Genomic DNA, 20,739 nt, shown 5'->3' on the forward strand with positions numbered 1-20,739 from the left:
ATTCCGAGTATGCAGTCATTGCGTCAAAATATTTAGACAACAAATAACAGAAACTATGTTGGAAAAAAGCGAAATTTCGGTACGAACTATACCTACCTTGTATGCATATTTTTAGTCTGATAATGTTATAGCTCACAGCCACCAAAATGGCACATTTCCAAAGACGACGTGATTAATTACCACAACCCCTGCGTTTTACAGCCATTAGCTGGTCGTGCATAGCGACTGTCGTTCGCCATATCATGTAACCAGTTCTAAGTATTAAATGTGAGCATAGCTGATTAAAAATATTAACGGTTGACCCCCGCTTCGGGTTGATAAAGGTGGGTTTACTTATCACCAAATGGTGTGGGGAATATCAAGAAGTCAATCCGATTTTGAATGATAACGGCTTACGAATATAGCGGCCGAATTGTATCAGAGGTCATCAAGCCGATGGGACTGGGTTAAAGTATAAAATGAAGTCAGTAGTTTTAATTATTTTTATTTATTTTGCCAATAACCGCAAAATTTTCCAGCTTGATAGTTAAAACGATCTTTCAGCTGTTTACTTGGCACGTCGCTATTCTCTGTTACGCACGAGACACAGAAAATGGCTGTAATTCAATGGCGCCTCTGCAGCAGCAAGGTTGATTGAGTTATGGAAATGAAGTAGAGGAGTAGTGACTTAGTACACGGTATACGCGCCATTGCGTCTGAGCAGGCATTGTGTTTTTATGGACGAAACCCTGAATATTATACCTTGCGTGTGTCATGATTGCATGTTCGCCAACGATCGCTGAACAGAGTGCCCTGCGATTGAACATCAAATCAAGATATAAGGCTCGGGTCAGTGAAGATGTTTACGTGATTTGTATTGGGATGTTACACGACTCACCGAACGATATCGCCGGGATGTTGCCAAGACATCAACAAGTGATTGTTCAGTTCTGGGAACAGAACCTTTGACCCAGCCCCTTTTAGCACGATTGTATTTTCCATCTGAAAAGGACACTTGGGCTGCGGTGCTGTTTTCCGCGGTAAATGTAGCGAGTCTCACGAAAAATCAACACCGAGGGAGACGTGGAGTAATTCACCAACTACTGTCAGTGCTTGCATATATATATAATTCAGTGGTGACTGTTTAACCTCTAGTTTTACTTATTGCATAAATAAATATAATTATTAAATTCTCAGCCTCGGAAATTGCATTTCTAGCGTTCTGATTGGTTCACTAAATCTCGGTTATCAGCTCATATACCGTAGTTTGACCTTATATGGAAAACGAAAGCCCTAGGTGTCGCTAAGCTAAATTTTTTTTTCGGCGGGAAGCAAAAGTTTCCTCGGAAAAATGTAGAAAAAAAAGGAAAAGAAAGAAATACCAAACGATGCCATCTCAATATGACAACAATAAAAGCCACAAAGTTCGGTATGACACTATTTAATGGTACATATCTCTGGAGTTTCCTTTAAAATCTTCAAAATTGCAAGATTTTACGATTTTTTTGATCACATAACAACAACAATAACAACCGGTTACTTTCAAAAATTTCAGGATGGCTTGCAAATTCTGGCGGTAAGAGGTTAAAGCCAATCGAAGAAATTTCTCAGGAAGAGCTTCATGCATGCCTTTATGTTTTAACGAATTTACGAGGACTTCAGATGGTTTATCTATGAAATCCGTACGAGCGGCGGCCATAATGTTCGTTTCCGTCGCTCGGCACCACCCCGCAAAAAATTTGCACTAATGTGCACAGATCTTACGCTTCTCAAATAAGCTTGAAGTTTAAAAACTTGCACTGAATGCTTTTCTCAGTGAGGTTGTACCTCGTACACTTGGACTTGCCTGAAGTGTTTTAAAATCGTCCGCGAGGAATTCAGTTTAGCACGAAAAAAGCCGTCCTTGCCCTGATCTCTTCCATCGCTCGGCACCACACAGCAGAACATTTGCTCAAATGTGCACAACTATTACGCTTCTCGATCAGCTGGAACTTCAAAATCACTTGAATGCTAGTCTCAGAAAGGTTATTATTCGTACATTTAAACGTTTCTTGAATTTTAGATGTCCGACTGTGTCCGATTATCTCCGCTTTCGATTTTTCATTTAACTCCGTTTGCAAAGCGCTGCGCGTGTCATGTGATCATTAAGTTTCGCGCGCTTTGGTCGGAAGTTGCCTCAACACCCGGTCGTTTTAATTTTGAAAGAAATTTGAAAATAAAATTCAGTAAACTTCAACAGCAATACCCAAACGCGGAGAATTTAATAAAACAATTATTCCATTCGCGCTTGTCGGATATGAGATTGGTTATAGCCAACTCGGCGCTTCGCGCCTCGTTGGCTATTTACCATCTCATATCCAACGCGCGCTCATGGAATAATTGTTAAATATTCTCTCAAATAGAACCAATAGAAATGTGATGGGGAGCACTGAAGAGAATATGCATGTTGATTCTAAAGGAATATCCATGAATTAGGGCATGAAACTATAGTGAGATACTCGGCACTTCTATGAGGCCGAAACTCGGCATTCTTAATTTCATTTTCACCAGACTTTGCACTGCCTTTAATTTTTCGCAGACAGGCTGTCCAGTTCCAAGATGGATTATGAGAGGCTTTTTTGCAGATGGATTATCAGAAGCTAAGCTCTAAGACCGTGCCTGAAAATCCCAAGCACAATGCTGGATTTTTCTCTCTTTTGACTTTCACCTGGCTGAATAATTTATTAAGGCAAGGTAACAAACGACCACTTGAAAACGACAACCTTCCTCCACTGTTGAAAGAAGACAAGAGCGAACCGCTTACGCAGCATCTAGAAAAGGAATGGTCTCTAGGTTGTGATGAAAGCCAACAAGGAAAATCACAAAGATGGTTAAAGACAGCTCGACTATGTAGCGCACTTATAAGATTGGTGCCGACTTCTGAGAGAGTACTAGTCATGAGTTTGGCGTCCTTAAACGCCATTGTTCGCATTTTACAGCCCTTATTTCTTATTGGAATGCTTGCAGAACTTATGGAAGAGTCCCCAGCTTTCCGGATGTGGATTTATCTCTACGCTGCTGGTGTTTGCTTGTGCACTTGGCTCATAGCAATTTCCCAATGTCATTTTGATTATAGGTCGTCCATGGTTGGAATGAGAATGCGTTCTGCTATTCTTGGGTTGGTCTACAGAAAGGTATCCAGTATCTTTACCTTTTTAGCTCAAGGGTCAGTTTGCAAACAAAGAATGCAACCTGTACTTTAAAATATCTTAAAGGGGAAGTATCATGGGGTTTTTGATATCTTTTGTTAAAAATGATGAAATAAGACCTTCAATCAGCTGCCAAATAATTCTAGAATGATGAGAGGAACGAAATCAACTCAATTCTTGAAAGAAACAACTCGTGATCTGTTATAACGCATTTTGGAAACAAAAATGCGAGAACTTGAAAAACATTAGCCTAATATTTTTCAAGTTTAAATCCAAACCGGCCAACCCTGTCTCTGGCCAGAGGCACTAATCGACAGTTTTATTGCACTGGGGTGATAAGTTTTAACAAACTTGGCAATTATTTCGTTGTTTCTGCTGACAGTCAAACATTTTTGGGTTTTGAAATGACAGCAAATTTTCGTGATACTTCCCCTTTAATATATACCACAGAACACTTTGAGGCGGTGCATTCTCGTGCCACACTGACCGTACCCTTTCTCAAATAGAATTTAACTGGTTGGCATCGCCACAATTTTTCTTTCACCTAAATGTCGTGTTACTAGGCAGCCGCTTCGCTGCAAAGTCTTCAGTAGCTTTAGACTGTACTCGCGCCCTCTCAGAATTCAACCACAGATTAACATCACCATTTTAAAACGACAGAAACAAATTTGCTATTATTTTCTTTTGCAATAAGTGAAGGTAGCAAATTGTGCTTTAGCTGCTTTTCTAAATTTTTGCTGTCCGTTATGAGCAAGTACTAGTATTCAGTGGGGATAAGTTGACCTCTCGAATGCCCACCTTCCAAGAGCAGTGGTAAATTACTTGCACTGTACCCCAAATAGGATGGGTCTGGAACCTTCTTAAAGCCAGTGTTCTTTCAACTTTTTGTTACCATAATCATTATTATTTTGTAACTCAATCATTAAGACGATTTAAGTTGTAATGGTCAATTTAGCCATCGTTAAGCAGAGATGCAAAGTTAAAACAGCCAACTGGCATACACAGTCGCTTAAGTATACTTAAGCAGCGAGCGACGAAAAAGCCACTTCAGTGCGTTCAGACTTAATCACACGCTCAGAGAGAAAACAGTATTGAAACTCACGTTGACTTGTGTACAGGGGGGGGGGGGGGGGGTGGGGGGGGGAAAGGGCGAAGTTCAAGCGGTTTAAATGGTATCTGTAAACAAAAAAGAACTCTGAACCAGGTTCAGTTTGTGGTGCCAGAGCTTTTGCCAGCGTCAAGACTTCTGCGTCAACAGTGTTTCCTGACAACGTTCTCTATCACCATAGGTTCAACAAATATCGTTATCCGATTTGACGAAGATGACAACAGGCCACGTGATTAATCTTATCTCTAATGATGTTCAGCGATTGGACCAGACGGTTCGTTCGCTGCCAAACCTTATATTAGCACCCTTTGGCTTTTTGGTCGGTAATGCCGTTCTCTATTACTTCATTGGATGGCCAACCGTGCTCGGTACTGCCTATCTCCTGGTCATCTTAGTCTATTCAGGCTTCGGTTCCCGACTTGCTACTCAGTTGAGACAGAGGGCCGTGGTATTGGCGGACAAACGCGTTAAGATTATCAACGAGATAATCCGCGGTATACGCACAATCAAAGTCTGCAGCTGGGAGAAACACTTTGGGAATTTAGTTTCTCTATTGCGAGGGTCAGTAGACATTTTATTGGTATTCACTTGACTTACCCTTTAATAGCAATGCATAATTACTACCTGTTAACTTATGTCTATCGAACCCAGAGGTTATGTCTCGAACCCAGAGGTTTTAACAGGTAAGTTTACCATTTCACAAACCCATCAGAGTGGACACAGTTTAACGCGTAAGCAGTAATTGAATGATCCACTTTGGTCACAATTGATCTTACAGATGAAGGAAAAAGTACAAATGAAAGAACTTGAAAATCTGAAAATTCTCAGCCCATCTTTTCTAAAGCTTTCGATCAAACAGAATGACGCGTACCATTTGATTTCCGACCCGGACTTACTAGTTTTCCGTTAAAATAACAAGCCACACTGACCGAATCCTATTTCTGTTGTCTGTAGCATGACATGACTAAAGATAAACGCGTAATCTCGTTGAAGATAGGCTACTTTTTGCTCTTGCTCTACAACTTGGTTTAAGGAAGTCTACCTCTACTAAGTCTTCGCCTGCGCAAGGTTATTGCTCATAAGGAAGTCTACCTCTACTAATTCTTCGCCTGCGCAAGGTTGTTGCTCAGTGTTCATCTCCAATCCCCCACCGTCTCGCTGCAACTGAAAAAAGTAGAAATCGAGTGACCGTTTATACCAATGTAGCTAAAGAGAAAAAACGCTGAACAAGATGTCTTCTCTAAAGACAATGCAACATGAAAGGCACCAAGATTGGAATCGTTAAGTACTGATGGAACTCACGCCAAATTCCCACCTTGTGGGCACTTGACCATCACGCCAATCAATTATTATAAAAACGTTCACTTTCCTTTTTTTGCAGGAAAGAGATCCTTATCATACGTCTAATAAGTGCCTTTCAAGCAAGCCTTAACACCATTACTGCCACCACAGCGACATTGACTTCACTTCCAATCTTCGTCGCATATCTTGTTACTGGCCATTCTCTTACGCCTTTGTCAGTGTTTGTAATCTTTGCTTACGCAAAGGTTTTGAGACATTTTACGAAAAACCTTTACAGGGGACTAGCTCAATTTCTTGACTGTAATATGTCCGTTTCACGGATTCAGAATCTTTTGGCCACTGCGGAAGGTTCCTGGTTTGATACCGAGAAACGACATAGTAAAACTAAAATGGACCAAGGGAAAAATGAACATCAGAATAATCCTGTAATTTCTTTGACAAATGTACGCTGTAAGGCGACCAACGACAAAATCCTTCTTGAAAATGTCAGCATATTAACAGAGGGAGCTCAGACTGTTATAATCACAGGTCCTGTTGGAAGTGGTAAAACCTCGTTGCTTCTTGCTATACTTAGGGAACTTTCAATCTCTAAGGGAAATATCAAGCATAAAGGAAAAATGGCTTTCGTAGGGCAGTCGCCATGGGTGTTCTCTGGGACTCTTCGTGACAATATCACCTTTAACAAGCCATTCGATTCGACAAAGTTTCAAAAGACCGTGGAAGCATGTGCCCTTACAACTGACATCACACAATTCCCTGACGAAGACTTGACAATAATTGGCGAGCGTGGGATTGTTTTAAGTGGTGGTCAGCGGGCTCGCGTCAGTATGGCACGCGCACTTTACTCGGATGCTGACATATATCTGTTGGATGATCCGTTGAGTTGCGTCGACGCCCAGGTCGGAAACCATATTTTCGAGAATTACGTGCGAACTGCGATCAGTGATCGGTTGTGTTTCTTTGTGACTCACCAACCCTGTTACATGAACTATGCAGACCTCATTATTGTCATGAATGAGGGCTCCATTGCATGGGAAGGAAGTTACATTGACCTAATTAACAAAGGACCGAATGGAATCGCCGGGTTAGAAAAAGCCCTAAAAAATGAAGATGGATTGAATAACTGTGCTGGTTATGATTCAGTAATCCGAGAGAGGCGCCAATTTGAGAAGTCTGGAGAAACGAGTTTGATGATTCCCAAGGAAGATCGCAACTTTGGAACAGTGTCTTACAAGACGTACTGGAAGTACTTCAGAGCTGGTCTCCCTGTGTACTTGATGGTTTTCCTTGCTGTCATATGTAACAGTGCTCTAGGTGAGTGCCAACTACATGCGCAATTATTAATCACCAATAAAAGTGTATAAGTGTTCATGTCCTGGCCCCGGTTGTTCAAAGAGCGGATAATTTCATCCACTGGATAGGTCACTATCCGGCAAATAAAATCTGTGCAGATTTTTCAGATAGAGTAGAAGCGTATGTCAAATTTAAGTGTGGGATTGTGTGAGAAATTTGCCAAAAGCGTTAGTTGGAGTGCATTTGCTCCGCTGGATAGTGACTTATCCAGTGGATAGAGTAATCCGATTTCTGAACAACTGGGGCCTGCATTAAAGTATCGAATGGACAACGTAGATAAATACTTTAAACGTTGCCTTTTTTTTGTGTATGTTAGCACCTCTGGTGGTGCTGTTTAGTGAGGGATCGGGTGCAGAGATTTCTCATTTGAAGTCCTTTCCTTTTGTTTAAGAATCTAGCTACTTCTTACATACTCCATGTCCTTTATTCACTGGTGTGGCTGTTTTCTCTCTGTTAGTGACAAACTAAGAACTTACTCTTAGTGGATGACTTCGATACTTAATACAGCAGGACCTTTTATGGTTAGAAGTGGCAGCGATCCAGTGACGGGATTTCTAGACTCATTACTATCAAAATTACAATCTCATTCCTGAGAAGGACTGTTTGAGGTGACGTTGACTGACGTCTCGACAACCTGAGTGGAAGTCATCATCGGAGACATCTCTCGACTCTGACGACGATTTCCACTCTGGTTATTGAAACGCCAGTCGATGTCACCTCAAACAGTCCTTCTCAGAACTACACTCACACGGATGATCATGATTTACTTACTCATGACATGACTCCTTGGATCAAACCATTTACAACGGCTAATTCACAGAGCCCGCAAGTATTTAGTTACCGAACATCAAACGTCGCTGTGCTCTTCCACCGCAAATTCGATCTCGTTCTTGGACTGAATATCCAAAGGAACGCATAACAGATGTTGGTGGCTCTGGCGCACTTTGTGCCGAACACGTTTCTCAAGGGCTTGCCAGCCATAAAAACAGCTTTCAGGTGAGCTATGCCAGTTACTGTGGTTGAGTTACCAGAGTTAACATCAACTAAATGTTAATGCACACCTGCAAGTAGTTGTGTCATACAATGGTTGAGGACACTAACATTGTATCTCCATTTCGCTTTGCTCTTCAGTGTCAAAAGTGTTTCCTGATTGGTCGATGGCTCAATGGAATGACGTAACTTGGGCTTCTCCTTCCGATCGCTCCAACATTTATCTTTACGTAGGACTGGTGATAGGTTCAACCATCCTACTCTTCTTGTCAGCGTTAATGTTTTACCAAGCAACCATCAACTCTTCACGAAATCTTCACAGCAAAATGCTCAAGGCCATTATTACGACACCAGTTTATTTCTTCGACACGAATCCGTGTGGAAGAATATTTAATCGCTTTTCCAAGGACATTGGAGTAATGGATGAATTGTTGTTTATCGCATTTTATGACCTTTTCGAAACCTTCTGGAAGTTGCTCTTCGCGGTGGGTGTTCCATCAGTGGCGAATTTCTGGGTACTGCTGGCTGCTGTTCCTCTGACAGGACTGGTTATATATTATGGACTGCACTGTTTGAAAACGTCCCGAGAAATTGCTCGGCTGGAGGCGATCAACCGTAGTCCACTCCACTCGCATTTTTCTCTCACTCTTGATGGCATTGTGGACATCAGAAACTACCAACAGCAAGATAACTTTATGGATGAATTTTTCAAGTAAGATATTGTTGTGATAGATGAATGTTTTCAGTCATTGACAAAGGCATACTTGCAAAAAAGAAAATCCGAGTTCACCCAGCAGGAGAGGAATCTGTGCACTGAGCTACAGGAGACTCGTGGGAGCTAGGGCTATTTAACTAGGTTCATGTGACAAACATAAGTGCTTGTCCTCTTAAATAAGTCGGCAAAAATTGATGTGATTGTTACTGATTCTATTACACTATATTTTATCCTTCATCAGACTTCAGGATCAGTTGAACAAAACGTGGTTCGTCTCAATTGGAGTAGCCCGCTGGCTTCATTTCCGAATGGAGTGCATAACGTCTTTGTTTTTAACTGCTGTCAGTGTGATTGCTGTATTGACGTCACAAGACGCAGGTGGGAATATTGGATTTGTGAGCAGTACCTACTGCGTGAACCCGCGTCTGGGTGTTCCACCGTTCATTGTCTTGAGTTTAGGAATGCTTATTCACATACATATAAAAACAATCATTGTTAAAATTTGTAAGTTTGGATTGCAGTCTCGTTTAGGCAGATAAAAACAATCGTTATGGTTTGCACGTGAACATACAAAAGTTGTTAAGATTTTATAAGCTCGTGTCGCAAGCTCGTTTTAGTAATTTATCAATGCAGAAAAACATAGACATAAAACCAAGTCTTGTTTTAAGAGGCCAATAGATATGAAACCAAACGTTGTTGCAAGTTCGTACTGGCAACACACGCTCATGGTCAATCAAGGAGAAAGAAAAAAAAAAACACTAATTTAAAGTAACTGGTTTGGATCCAGTGGCTCCAGCCGTTTAATGTTCGGGTATATCTCTCTATACATTGGGAATTGTAGAAAGATAAAAACAGTGAATGAAATCACAAGGCGAGGGCAAGCTTTTCGTGGCACTTCTCTCTCATTTCTTTCCAGGTTTGACCGGTTTGGCAATAATCTACTGTATGGATCTTCTTGAAAACCTCGACTGGGCCGTGCGCGAGGGCATAGAAGTTGAAAACATGATGACGTCTGTGGAAAGAGTGATATCGTACACAAACCTTGAATCAGAACCAGGCTACAGCATCCAAAAGAAGCTGCCAAAAGACTGGCCAGGAGAGGGTCGGATTGAAGTTGAAAATCTTCGACTGGTGTATTACAGTGGAGGACCTGAGGTGCTTAGGAATTTGAACTTGTCAGTGGCAGCTGCTGAGAAGATCGGTATTGCCGGACGAACAGGCGCTGGTATGTAACTAACGTCTTTTGCAACTTTGAAATTCTGTAACGCCTCATGAAGTCGAAGCTGCGACAACTAATGTTCCTGAAGAACACAAGACGAAACAGTTTAGGACGGTGCCTACTTTTGCTACTGCGCATACGTTCTGCGCATCTCGAGATACACGGTTTTCCTTAGGTGGGGCCTACTAATACAAGGATATTTTTACGCGGTTTAAAACTATGCGGAGAAAGCAGCACTTAGCAAGTGCTTTTGGTATCCAAGAAGAAAATTGGGAGTAACCACGCATTTTTCAGAGATAATAAACCTTCAATTTGGAAAAATAAAACGCCATACATTGCTATGTATTGTACTGCTTTTTAGAATAATTGTTGCTTAATTGTCTCTGAAAAATGCTTGGTTACCCCCAATTTTCTTAAGATCTGCTTTTACCGCATAAACCGCATAAACGCAGTCATAAACCGCGCAAAAATACTTCTGTATTAGTAGATACCGTCCTTAAAATAATGGAAGTCCACCAATTAACAAATAGATTCCATTCGGCCATGCATGCGTACTCTGATAACGCACAGATGACATCAAAACGTGGTGAGAACAAAGAAGAACATGACTAATGTTCTTACCACGCTTAGATCTCCTGTGTGCGTTATGATAGGACACAAGAACGTTCAGATGAGCTCTATTTGCTGATTTATGTTATACTTTGTGTTAATATCGGTTATTCCGCACAAAATCAGAAATGTTTTCCAGCATCGCCGTAGTGTTGTCGTGGCGATTGAGAATGAAAATTAGGTTTTTATTACGTCATTTATGATCTATATAAAGAGAGTACACCGATGTTAGCTACTGCAAGGCCATGAAGACTTAAGATTGGCAAACAATCTGGCACCTTAATTGATGCAGGATTTTACAAGAGATTTATCCGTCAATGTGACGTCATTCGCGTGCCTATACTTTGATCACAAAATCCCCGTAGACCAATCAAAATGCGAGTTTTGCTCTGATCATTGTATATAGTCGCTATAGATAAGGAAATAAAAAAACACTTGTTTAGCTTCTTTTTTTTTCACTCTAACAGGGAAGTCATCACTTGTGGCCTCACTAATGCGCATGCCTGAACCACATGGCCAAATTCTCATTGATGGCCAAAACATTCAGCAACTATCACTGCAGAGTTATCGCTCCAAGATATCAGTTATTCTCCAGGACCCTGTACTGTTTAGCGGTCCCTTACGGCTCAATCTGGACCCTGGAACCCAGTTTGAAGATGCCCAAATCTGGAACGCTTTAGAAGCTGTACAGCTGAAGTCACTGGTACAAGAACGAGATAAAGAACTGTACTACGAAATCTCTGAAGGGGAAACAAACTTTAGTGTGGGCGAAAAACAGCTTCTGTGCCTCGCTCGAGCACTCCTACAAGAAAATAAGATCATTATTCTAGATGAAGCCACCGCTTATGTGGATTTCGCTACAGACAGACTGATACAAGAGACAATTCGCAGTAAGTTTGACCGCTGTACCGTAATCACGATTGCTCACCGCGTCGACACCATCTTAGATTACGACCGTGTTCTTGTTCTTGAGGGAGGCGAGGTTGTAGAGTTTGATAAGCCAGAAGTGCTGTTGAGAAACGAGGAGGGGAAATTTGCAGAATTGTGCCGAAATCAAAATCCCGCCAGGTAAACGTTTAAATATATCGTGCGAGATATTGGAAAGACTGTGAACTTTTGCAGCAACCAAAGCTAACTGGTTAAGTATGAAAGCATTGTAATTATCGAATTTTTTAAGGTGGCTTACTTCAGTTACGAGACTACTGCGAGCTTTGTCTCCAAATACCCGTCCCTACACTGTAATTATTTATGCACATGGAAATGTGGTAAACTGGACATCTTGCGAGATTTTGCTCTATAAATCACACTATTCGTTCTGTTAGCTAAACTCAATTAGAAGAAGATAAAGCCTTTAGTTTTGATTTTTCATCTCTTGTCCAATTGCTAATAAACGGTGAAGGGTTAAGTAGTTTTACTACTTTCTGTGGAAATCGTCCTTGCCAAATGAGCACGCGCTATCATGAAAGTTGCATAGCTAGAGTCAGAAATTGACAATTTTCGCCCCAAATGCGTTGAAAATGAACCCTCCAAACCTCGAAGAAGATTGTAGAATGAAATCATATCTGTGACTTAAATTTGCAGACAAAATAAGCAAAATATTGTTAAAAATATGACACATTTTAATAATTTTGAAAAACTTCCTTGTTTTCTTTTTCAGAAACATAGTATTTTCTACCTCGTTAAAATAGGCGAAATTCGAGATTACGTCGCACTGGGACTAGATTTTTAAGAAACTTTTCTTTCAGTCACCATTTGCAAACCTTTGACCAAAAATTGGATGTCACGCACTTTCTCTTCTGTTAGAGCCAGAGGATAAAAGAACACTCAAACCTGAGAGCGTCACCTTTAAAGAAACGTTGATGAATGCACGTAAACAAATAAGCAGCCAAATGTAATCTACAATCTGTTGTTATCGCAGAAAAAAGTAAACACTAATAACTTTTACAGACACCTTTTTTCTTGGTTTCAAACTCTCTTACTGATTAAAAGCCATACTATGATAATTTTGTCGTTAAAGGTTTCTCGTTTTCCATACTATCATGTTAAAATCATGCACTCTATTGTTGTTAATACTGAGTTCATAGTTCATACAAATTATTAATTATTTGCAACAGAGTTGAACTTGCATAAATTTTCTTTCTCTGTAGTTAAGTAACATAACGCATCCAAAATGAGAAACTGTATATTTTATGAAAATGATGTATTAATCAGTAAATGTCACAGGCATACTCGGGAAAAAATCCGAGTGCTCCTATCAGGAGTCGAACCTAAGACCTTCCGATTGCTAGTTCGGATGCTCTACCACTGAGCTGGAGACTGGAGACTGGAGACTCGTGGGAGCTAAGGCCACTAAACTAGCTTTGGGGGTATATTGGGGATCGTTCAGTATTAATAAATTGTTGACAATCGCTTAAGACTTTCCTTCAGTGCATTAAATTATGATCTTTTGAAGAAAACTTGTTGTCCTTCAACCGCTTGAGCATCCTGTGATGCACCTGTTGAAGATGCTTGGAACAACTTAGTTCCCTTCCCTTCATGTATACAGTCGTTGCAAACTCGCTAGTTCGTCTGCCAAGTAAACCACTTGACACCTAGCAGAAGAGCTGTGACTAGTTGATGGAGCAAGAAAAATGGAAAACTTAGCTTGAACGTTTCATTCGATAAAAAAGTCGGTATACACACGAGAGATGGCGCAATAGATTGTAGAACATTGCGAACATCATCACCTGTTATCGTTAACAAAGCAGACATTTTCGTTCAGTCTTCGATTGATTCAACGCATTTCTCAAGATTTGATTTTCGGAGATTGCTCGACGTGCCGCCATCTTGTACTTCGCCGGCGTGGCAAAGCCGGACCCGCGGGACGACGTCGAACCACTGACATCACGGACGGACGGACGGACGGACGGACGGACAGACGGGGATCCTTCCAGTTTAAAGAAATTGTGACTAACTACTCTCAGTTATTAATAATGATATGATGTTCGTTCCATAAACAACAACTTGAAAAAGCAGTAATATACGAAGCTTAACTTAGCTTTCCCGTGATCCCCCGTGCACTACTGAATACTGATCGGATATTACCTATGTCATTAATTTGATCAGAACTATCCAAGGCGATGTACCATTTGAACTTAGTAAATGACTGACAGCTCGTCAGAAGTCTCTTAGACGCCCAGTGAAAGAGCATCCAAATAATGTGCCGAATGGCATGGCAATACGACCCTCATGGAATAAGGTACTCCGAATATATTCTCCTTTCTTTGTCCCATGCCCCTGCATGGTAATTTACATCATTCCACTTGAAAGAATTATTCAGTGCACTTAATCGCAGGCCACGCTTAGTAACAGTTCAGTATCTGTTTAATGATTCGTTCTTGTAAACACCCCGCGGTCGCATTCTTCGAATTGATTGGCTAATGAAATTGTCAAATCACCACGAAATCATAAAATCTTCTTTTTAACCACTGTCTGCTGTTTTCAATTTACTGGGTCTACGTTGATTATATAACCAATATGGTGTAGTCTTGTTGTTAAATTGCAATTCCGCTTTAGAAATAAACTTGATTGTTTCCTGTCCAGAGCACGTTTTTTCGCGCACGTAAGGCTTGCTTCAACTTATGAACCCACAGGCCAAAAAATTCCTGCTCTTTGAACGTGCCGCCGTACTCCGAGCGTGACGCCAAATTATGACTGTTTATTCTAACAATTTTGCTTTCAAACAAAAGTTTAATAACGCGGCGAATGAAAGAATCAGGGAGTGTAAAGTGATTTTAATTACCATTTAAGAAACCTGTGAATTGGGGATTAACTTTTTGTTTCCTACACGACTCTCTGTTTAAGGACGCGTGCTATGAAGTCTATACACAACATTCAATGAAAACTCGCGTTTCAGAGCGAAACAAAACGCAAACGACTTCTTTGTACACCATCGTTAGAAACGTTAATTAAACATGGGAAACAAAGGCTGTTTTTAGATCTGCATTATTGCTGTCTATTATAAGAGAAAAGGGCAACCGGGCATGCCGCTGAGAATGAAATAACACTCGATATCCAACTGCGAGGTTATTAAACGGCGTAACTTTTGAACAAGCCGATGAGAACGGCAAACTTCACAATGAAGTCTAACGAAAGCCAACCAGAAAGCTCTGTTTCTCGATTCAATAGTTTGAAACTGCAAACAAACTGTAAATGACCCAACACATGTTTAATTTGCTTAAGTAAAGCCTTCCGTTGCTTATCACAATTAAGAATAAACGGATAATTCGGTGTGCTAATAGAGTAATAATGCTGCCGCTTAATTGTTTTATAATAACTATCGGCGTGAATTTCATTGTCAATAACTAAACATAGCAAGTGTCATACGATCTAACTCTCTGTTCAGGATCCTTCGCTAACAATAACTGTGGGAAGTATTTTTGCTATAATTGCCTTATTAGATTTTTTTTTTTTTTTTTAGGGTTTTGCTATCTTAAACAAAATAATTTCGACGCCTCAATTTCTTTTTTTCAATAAGGTCTTGAACAAAACACTCTCAGTGGTTAACTTTAATTAATCAATTAACCAATGAAATGCTTCAAATGATAAAAACAGGTTCTGCAGTCCGATATTGATCAGTATTTAACCCGATCATCACCGGAGGCTCCCAACTGAATGAAAGAAGGTTAGTCTTTACTTGGCGTATTGCCTTAACTTGTGTGAAACCAACAAATGATTTAAGATTAAGATATCGGAAGCTGCCACACAGGTCAGTACAATGGATTCACAATCGACTTACAGCAATTCGTCCAGCTTCTCTATCGACAACATCCTACGCGACAAGAAAGAAGCACCAGAAGGCAGCTTTCCACTCGAGTACCAGCACCAAGACACAACTGAATGTCTTCGGCATAATGTACAGACGGCGACATACCCTCCTTTTCTTTTTGGCGCTTTAAGTCCATGGCCACAGTATCAGGCTTACAGCTGTCCACTCGACAGATCTCGTAAAACAACAGGTGAGTTTCGAAAGGGAGATAACAAGCTTAACTCTTAGCATTTTCACATGTAAAGAAATAAATATGCCCCTTTAACGCTCGATAGCACGTAAGTTCGAAACTGCGAAAACCCGCGAAAACCTATTAACAACTTGTTAAACATTGTAAAACAAACAAAACGATCACGCGATTTCATGTGAACGGTCTCTGGCTGACGGCTATTTACAGACAACATACTTGACTAAACGTTTGTCATCGCCGGGTTCAAAAGGCGCCAACGCCGACCTCGTAAGGACTAAAATGGAAATGTTGTTGATGAAAATGGCCGGAAAGCATAAACATTTTAACATCTTAGATTTTCCGGCCCTACTAATAAACTCATGTCAGACTGATGTGGAAAATATTTAACTTTTGACGTCTTGTAGTAGATAATATCTGATATTAACTCAACCAAATGGATTGCTAATCAGTGTTAAAGCATTTAGGTGTCGACTATTCGACCAGTTTTACTCTTGACGTACATTGAAATTTGAAAAGGCGCAATGGATCTTCCGTTTGCACAGGTATATAATCTGAGAAGGCAGTCAATAAGCGATTAAAATTGAAGCAGATTATTAACAGCTTCAGTATTGCGTTGCTATAAGTACTGAGCAGTAGATAAGTTGTGATGTTTACTACACGCCAGGGTTCTACCTTTTCTAGCACTTTAGCAGATTCGGACAGTACTTTTCTACTTAAAATCAGAAATGAGGGAATCCAGATGGGTTCTTACGTTACTAGCAAAACTGTAGTTCGCAACGTGTGGTAACATCTTTTGGTCCAAAAACCTGAATAGTAAAGGATTGTTGTTCGGCTTTGAAATGTTGTTACAGAAGTGTTAACTGAAACGCGGGAAAAATAGTTGAGAGTATAACAGATAATATAGAAAATAACAGAGGAATTAAATTCAACTCGATTAATTCCTTTAATTTGTTTTAAAATCACTACACAACGTTATCCAAATTCATTTCAACCACAACTATAAAAGAAATTTTCAAACAGAAGCTTATTTCAACTCAATTTATGGTGATCCTTCAGTGAAAACCTGTCAGAAGAAGATCAAGGATGCTAAAGCTGTTTGGTATTCAACGTTTTGCTTGATTAAATGCGATTCTCCTTTGTTTGGACCTAACTATAAATTTGGAAGTGAACCATAGAGTACGTGACAAGACTGTATTAGCTTTCACCCCTTGTTGTGATTACAGAATGGAAGTCCTCATGTGCAAACTCGTAGAAGTTTGATATGAAATTTAAAAGTGACTCCACAATGCAGCAGAAGTTAATTTCATGCAATAGTGAGTAATATTTGTTTGTTTTGAGTTCCAATAAAAAAGTCTTTTTCACATTTTTTTTTTCCTTTTTATGTCTGTGGTTTGGAAGATTCCAGATGAACAAAGGAACCGCTTTTGTATGATGAGGCAGTTTACTTAATTTGATTCAAAATTCGCTCACAATTAGTCACAACAAAACAATACAAATATACAATACATAAGATTTAATTAATAACTTGACGTCGTAAAATTTTAATAAGAACTGGTACACAGTAAGGGAAAGTAAATTAAGTTTATCTTTTATTGTTTTTAGCTATTTTGGATTGGCGCAACGTGGTAATTTATAGATAACATCTCGTTCTCAAAAAAATTCTCAATAAATTTCCTAGTGATAAAATGACAAGAATGAACTACTTTCAGAGTTCACAAAGAAAGCTACTGATCACTATCTTTCTGTGGTGATGATTATTATAATTCGGTGGAAGGGGCTTCAAAATTTTGAGTCTGTGGTTGATCACATGGTACCAGCTGAGCAGTGGTCTCTATGACTCTGTTCGTTTTTCACTGTTGTACAACATGAGTCTTGAGACATTTTCGTACTCGAGAATAAAAGGGGTAAGAATGACGCTATATCTAGATGAGTTGCTTAGGTCTAGAATCCGGACCTTCCAGGGCCGAAAGTTTAATGGAGAGCTAATCAAATTCTTTTAAATCTAGCATACAACAAAAAACACATTTAGATAATCGGTTTAACAAAATGTAAAGTTTGATTATTTGAAGTCTTTCCTTTCTTTCAGAATTGCAACAAGAGGGAAGTTTACGTGAGCGAAGACGAGGCAGAGATCCAACCAAGAAGAGAAAACGAACCGCTTTTACAACCACACAAGTCAAGGAACTCGAGGGTGAATTTCGCAGAAGCAAATACTTAACGATCTCTCGCCGCACGGAGCTTTCGAAGTCTCTTAAGCTGACAGAAACTCAAATTAAAATCTGGTTCCAAAATCGCCGCACAAAATGGAAGAGAAAGGTTGCTGCAGAAATAGAATTCAGTGCACGCACGACCGGGAACATGTATGGTGGCCCTCAACATCCGGGAATACATCACTGCAATCAGCACTGTCACCCTGGTAACAGCACGCCGTATAACTTTTGTCAGTCAGGTCTCCATCCGGTATTTTGTCATCCGCAGCTGTCCTATCCGTCAGCACATGCAACTCCTACAAACTTTTGATCCTCGCAATAATTCCAGCGTGGGATGAGCACGTTAACGACAAGTGATAAGAAAACTTGAGCTGCAACAATAAATTCGGGGCATCTTTCGGCGGTGGAATTCGGGATTGTTCTGCGGTTAACGTTTCGGACAGTTTTCTTGTCCTTGTTCAGTTAGTAAGAGCTGTAAAAAGCAATATGGCGGCGGGATCAAATGAAGTGTTACTATCTAACGACGCTTTAAGACTTATTAAAAAAATGCGGATATGAATGTAAAGGATTTTTTGTGAAAACGTCCCAAGGTATATCCAGAGAAGTAAATTAACGTGGTATATCATTGCGAATGCAAAGGAAAGGTGCGTTTCTTTTCGAGGTCAAAATAGCTGTCCAAGATATGTTTCATGTTTCAAGGCGGTCGAAATTGATAAATGCCTCCATTCCAAGGTGTTTGTTCCGTAATGATTTGATTCTCTCCTGACCCTTTCTCTTTCATTAGCCTTTCTCACCATTCATCTCGGCATTTCTTAAATCTATCTGGACCCGGGAGTGGGGGATTCTATCCGCGGCGACTTTCAACCTAAAGAACATTTTAAATATTCGAGTAAACGCCATGAAACTTGCTGACTGTTTCAGAAATTTAGCTGAGAACAATTTGGTGTGATCGGTTAGTGTTCACTGACTTTTATATTACCACGGGGACCAATTTTTGACAAGCCAGTTTTTTTTTTTTTAAGAAAAATCCCATTGTTAAATAAAGAAAAAGTACTTTTCTTACCGTGATTTTAATGTTCTTAATTCATATTAGCGTTCTTCTAGTGGTTTTGATTGCTTTTTGTTCAATTTTGGTCGCTTTCCGAAAGTTTAGGGGAAATCCAGAAATTGGAGCTGGCGGATCCAAGATGTCCGCCATTTGACAATCATGAGGTAATTTCCACTTAAAATGGCATTATCACTTCTTGTTGCGGGCTTCAAAGGACAGCTTTTTGGACGTACTATTTATACTCCAAAGTGTCATTGTCATACCTTCAATAGGCGTGGAGATATGAGGCGGGGGGAATTTCCCCCCTCCCCGGTCCCTGCAGACGAAAGAAAGCGTGGTCTAGATAGGGTTAAGGACGGCGCCTTCTTTTGTTACTGCGCATCTCGAGATACTTGGGTTTCCTATGGGTGGTGCCTACTAATACAGGGATAATTTTGGGCAGTTTAAAACTATACGAAGAAACCAGAACTTAGCAAGTGCTTTTGGTATCTCAAAGGAAAATTAGAGGTAACCATGCATTTTTCAGAGATAATTAAACTTCAATTTAGGAAAAAAATCCCATACATTGCTTTATATTTTGGCGCTTTTTAGAGATATTATTGCTTAGTTATCTCTGAAAAATGCGTGGTTACCCCCAATTTTCTTTTTGGATTTCAAGAGGCCCTGCTAAGATCTTTTTTTCCCGCATAGTCATAAGCCGCACAAAAATACTTCGGTATTAGTAGGCACCGTCCTTAAATTAATGTTCGTTATACTATGTCGTACCAAGCCTCCATCTTCTCGGAACCTTCTGTTTCTCGGTAACGTGAATTATATTCCCTACTGTGAGGGCTATTTTCTTTGCTTGCAGGGCTGCGATATGTGAGGCGTGACCCTCTGAGAAGGTACTTTTTTGGTACTTCATTTTTCTCGGATCTCGGCAGGTTGTGTTTGTTTGTTTAAGGCGGATTCGCCATTCACAATATCTCGGATTCACTGAGTCGCAGTTTCAAAGCTAGAGAAACAGCTTATTAAATACTGAAACGTGGAAATATTTTAGAGATTCCTTCTCTTTGAAACACAAATTTGCGGCCTCTTTGTTTGTTTTTCCCCTCCTGGCCCAACTCCTGTCCAGCTTTCACCCTTGAGTTATAAAGATTCCTTTAGCCCCACAAATGGGGGCGTTTCCGTGAGTAGAATAGAATACAGCACTATTTGGGGAGCTGATTTGGCTTTCCTATTGTATGTCTAGAATGGTTATAAATTTAAAGCTGGAATCCACCCAAGCGCTGAACTGCGCTTCAGGATGGGCTGTGACAATTTATACTAAGGTCAAAGTTTAGGAGGAGCCCTTGGAGCAACAGGGCCAACTAAACACAATGGGGATGGAACAGATCGTTTGACTTACAATACAACCTATAGCCATGTAATGTCGTTTTACACTTTGATCATTTTTTTAAAAAAGAAAGCTTTTCATCAGTTCTTTCATTTCAAGTAGTGATATTCGTTTCTCCAACTTCACGAACGCAGAAAATCTTAAAAGATACTCTTTCCTTCGACTCAAAGAGTTACATTTCCCCGTGTTAAAAAAATCCTTGACAAGTTTTCCTTCGTGTCTGCAATGCATTTCTTTGTAATAAGCACGCAAGTGTTTGAACAGGGAGAGTTTTTTTAAGGAAAAACTTGCGAAATTTTTTATGTACAAGAGAAATAACACTTGCCATAAATAAATGTCAGGGGAAACATGCTGGCCGTTCACACCAGCATGTTTTCTCACTTGAAAACCAGTTTCAATGTTCAACAAGAGTTTAACAAAAACACTTCTGAAGGAAAAACTAACTAGATTTTCAGTGCAACAAGCTTAAATGTTCATAAAAATGTATTTTCCGATCGATGTATTTTCAGTTCTCCTAACAGGAGTCGAACTTTTGAGCTACCGATTACCAGTTCGGATGCCCTACCAATTGGAGCTATGGGAAACTCGTGAAAGCTAGGTCATTTCTGTCACAAATACCACTCATCGACACTCAAATCCTAGTGGT

General features: G+C 40.1%; 3 protein-coding genes and 1 long non-coding RNA gene across 5 annotated transcripts in view; all 4 read left to right on the forward strand.

Annotated features, from left to right (window-relative positions):
• Positions 1–20,739, forward strand: part of LOC146483249 (uncharacterized) — a 333,500-nt gene that overhangs the window by 57,036 nt on the left and 255,725 nt on the right. The gene's annotated exons all lie outside the window — the stretch shown is intronic.
• Positions 8,088–9,174, forward strand: LOC146483254 (ATP-binding cassette sub-family C member 4-like). Its single transcript, XM_085106333.1, has 2 exons — positions 8,088–8,632; positions 8,877–9,174. Exons 1-2 carry the CDS (start codon positions 8,088–8,090, stop codon positions 9,172–9,174), a joined length of 843 nt encoding a protein of 280 aa, XP_084962459.1.
• On the forward strand, positions 9,494–11,593 carry LOC146483255 (ATP-binding cassette sub-family C member 4-like). The gene is made up of 2 exons (XM_085106328.1): positions 9,494–9,860; positions 10,931–11,593. Exons 1-2 carry the CDS (start codon positions 9,494–9,496, stop codon positions 11,533–11,535), a joined length of 972 nt encoding a protein of 323 aa, XP_084962454.1. The 3' UTR covers positions 11,536–11,593.
• LOC146483256 (homeobox protein MSX-2-like) lies at positions 13,527–18,685 on the forward strand. 2 transcript variants are annotated; one of them, XM_085106316.1, is made up of 3 exons: positions 13,527–13,701; positions 15,057–15,460; positions 17,547–18,685. In XM_085106316.1, exons 2-3 carry the CDS (start codon positions 15,220–15,222, stop codon positions 17,978–17,980), a joined length of 675 nt encoding a protein of 224 aa, XP_084962442.1. In that variant the 5' UTR covers positions 13,527–13,701; positions 15,057–15,219; the 3' UTR covers positions 17,981–18,685. The 2 variants fall into 2 exon arrangements, with proteins under 2 accessions (XP_084962442.1, XP_084962441.1); XM_085106315.1 differs by having other exon boundaries at positions 13,527–15,460.

Source organism: Pavona decussata, unplaced genomic scaffold, assembly GCF_977016875.1.
Source record: "Pavona decussata unplaced genomic scaffold, jaPavDecu1.1 SCAFFOLD_40, whole genome shotgun sequence".
Classification (NCBI taxonomy): domain Eukaryota; kingdom Metazoa; phylum Cnidaria; class Anthozoa; order Scleractinia; family Agariciidae; genus Pavona; species Pavona decussata.

Excerpts from the sequence above, each read along its gene's own strand:
- LOC146483254 (XM_085106333.1), top strand. The coding sequence starts at position 8,088 with ATGGCTCAATGGAATGACGTAACTTGGGCTTCTCCTTCCGATCGCTCC. Across the intron at positions 8,633-8,876 it reads TTTATGGATGAATTTTTCAA|ACTTCAGGATCAGTTGAACA; the intron begins GTAAGATATTGT and ends ATCCTTCATCAG.
- LOC146483255 (XM_085106328.1), top strand. The coding sequence starts at position 9,494 with ATGAAATCACAAGGCGAGGGCAAGCTTTTCGTGGCACTTCTCTCTCAT. Across the intron at positions 9,861-10,930 it reads TGCCGGACGAACAGGCGCTG|GGAAGTCATCACTTGTGGCC; the intron begins GTATGTAACTAA and ends TCACTCTAACAG.
- LOC146483256 (XM_085106315.1), top strand. The coding sequence starts at position 15,220 with ATGGATTCACAATCGACTTACAGCAATTCGTCCAGCTTCTCTATCGAC. Across the intron at positions 15,461-17,546 it reads CAGATCTCGTAAAACAACAG|AATTGCAACAAGAGGGAAGT; the intron begins GTGAGTTTCGAA and ends CCTTTCTTTCAG.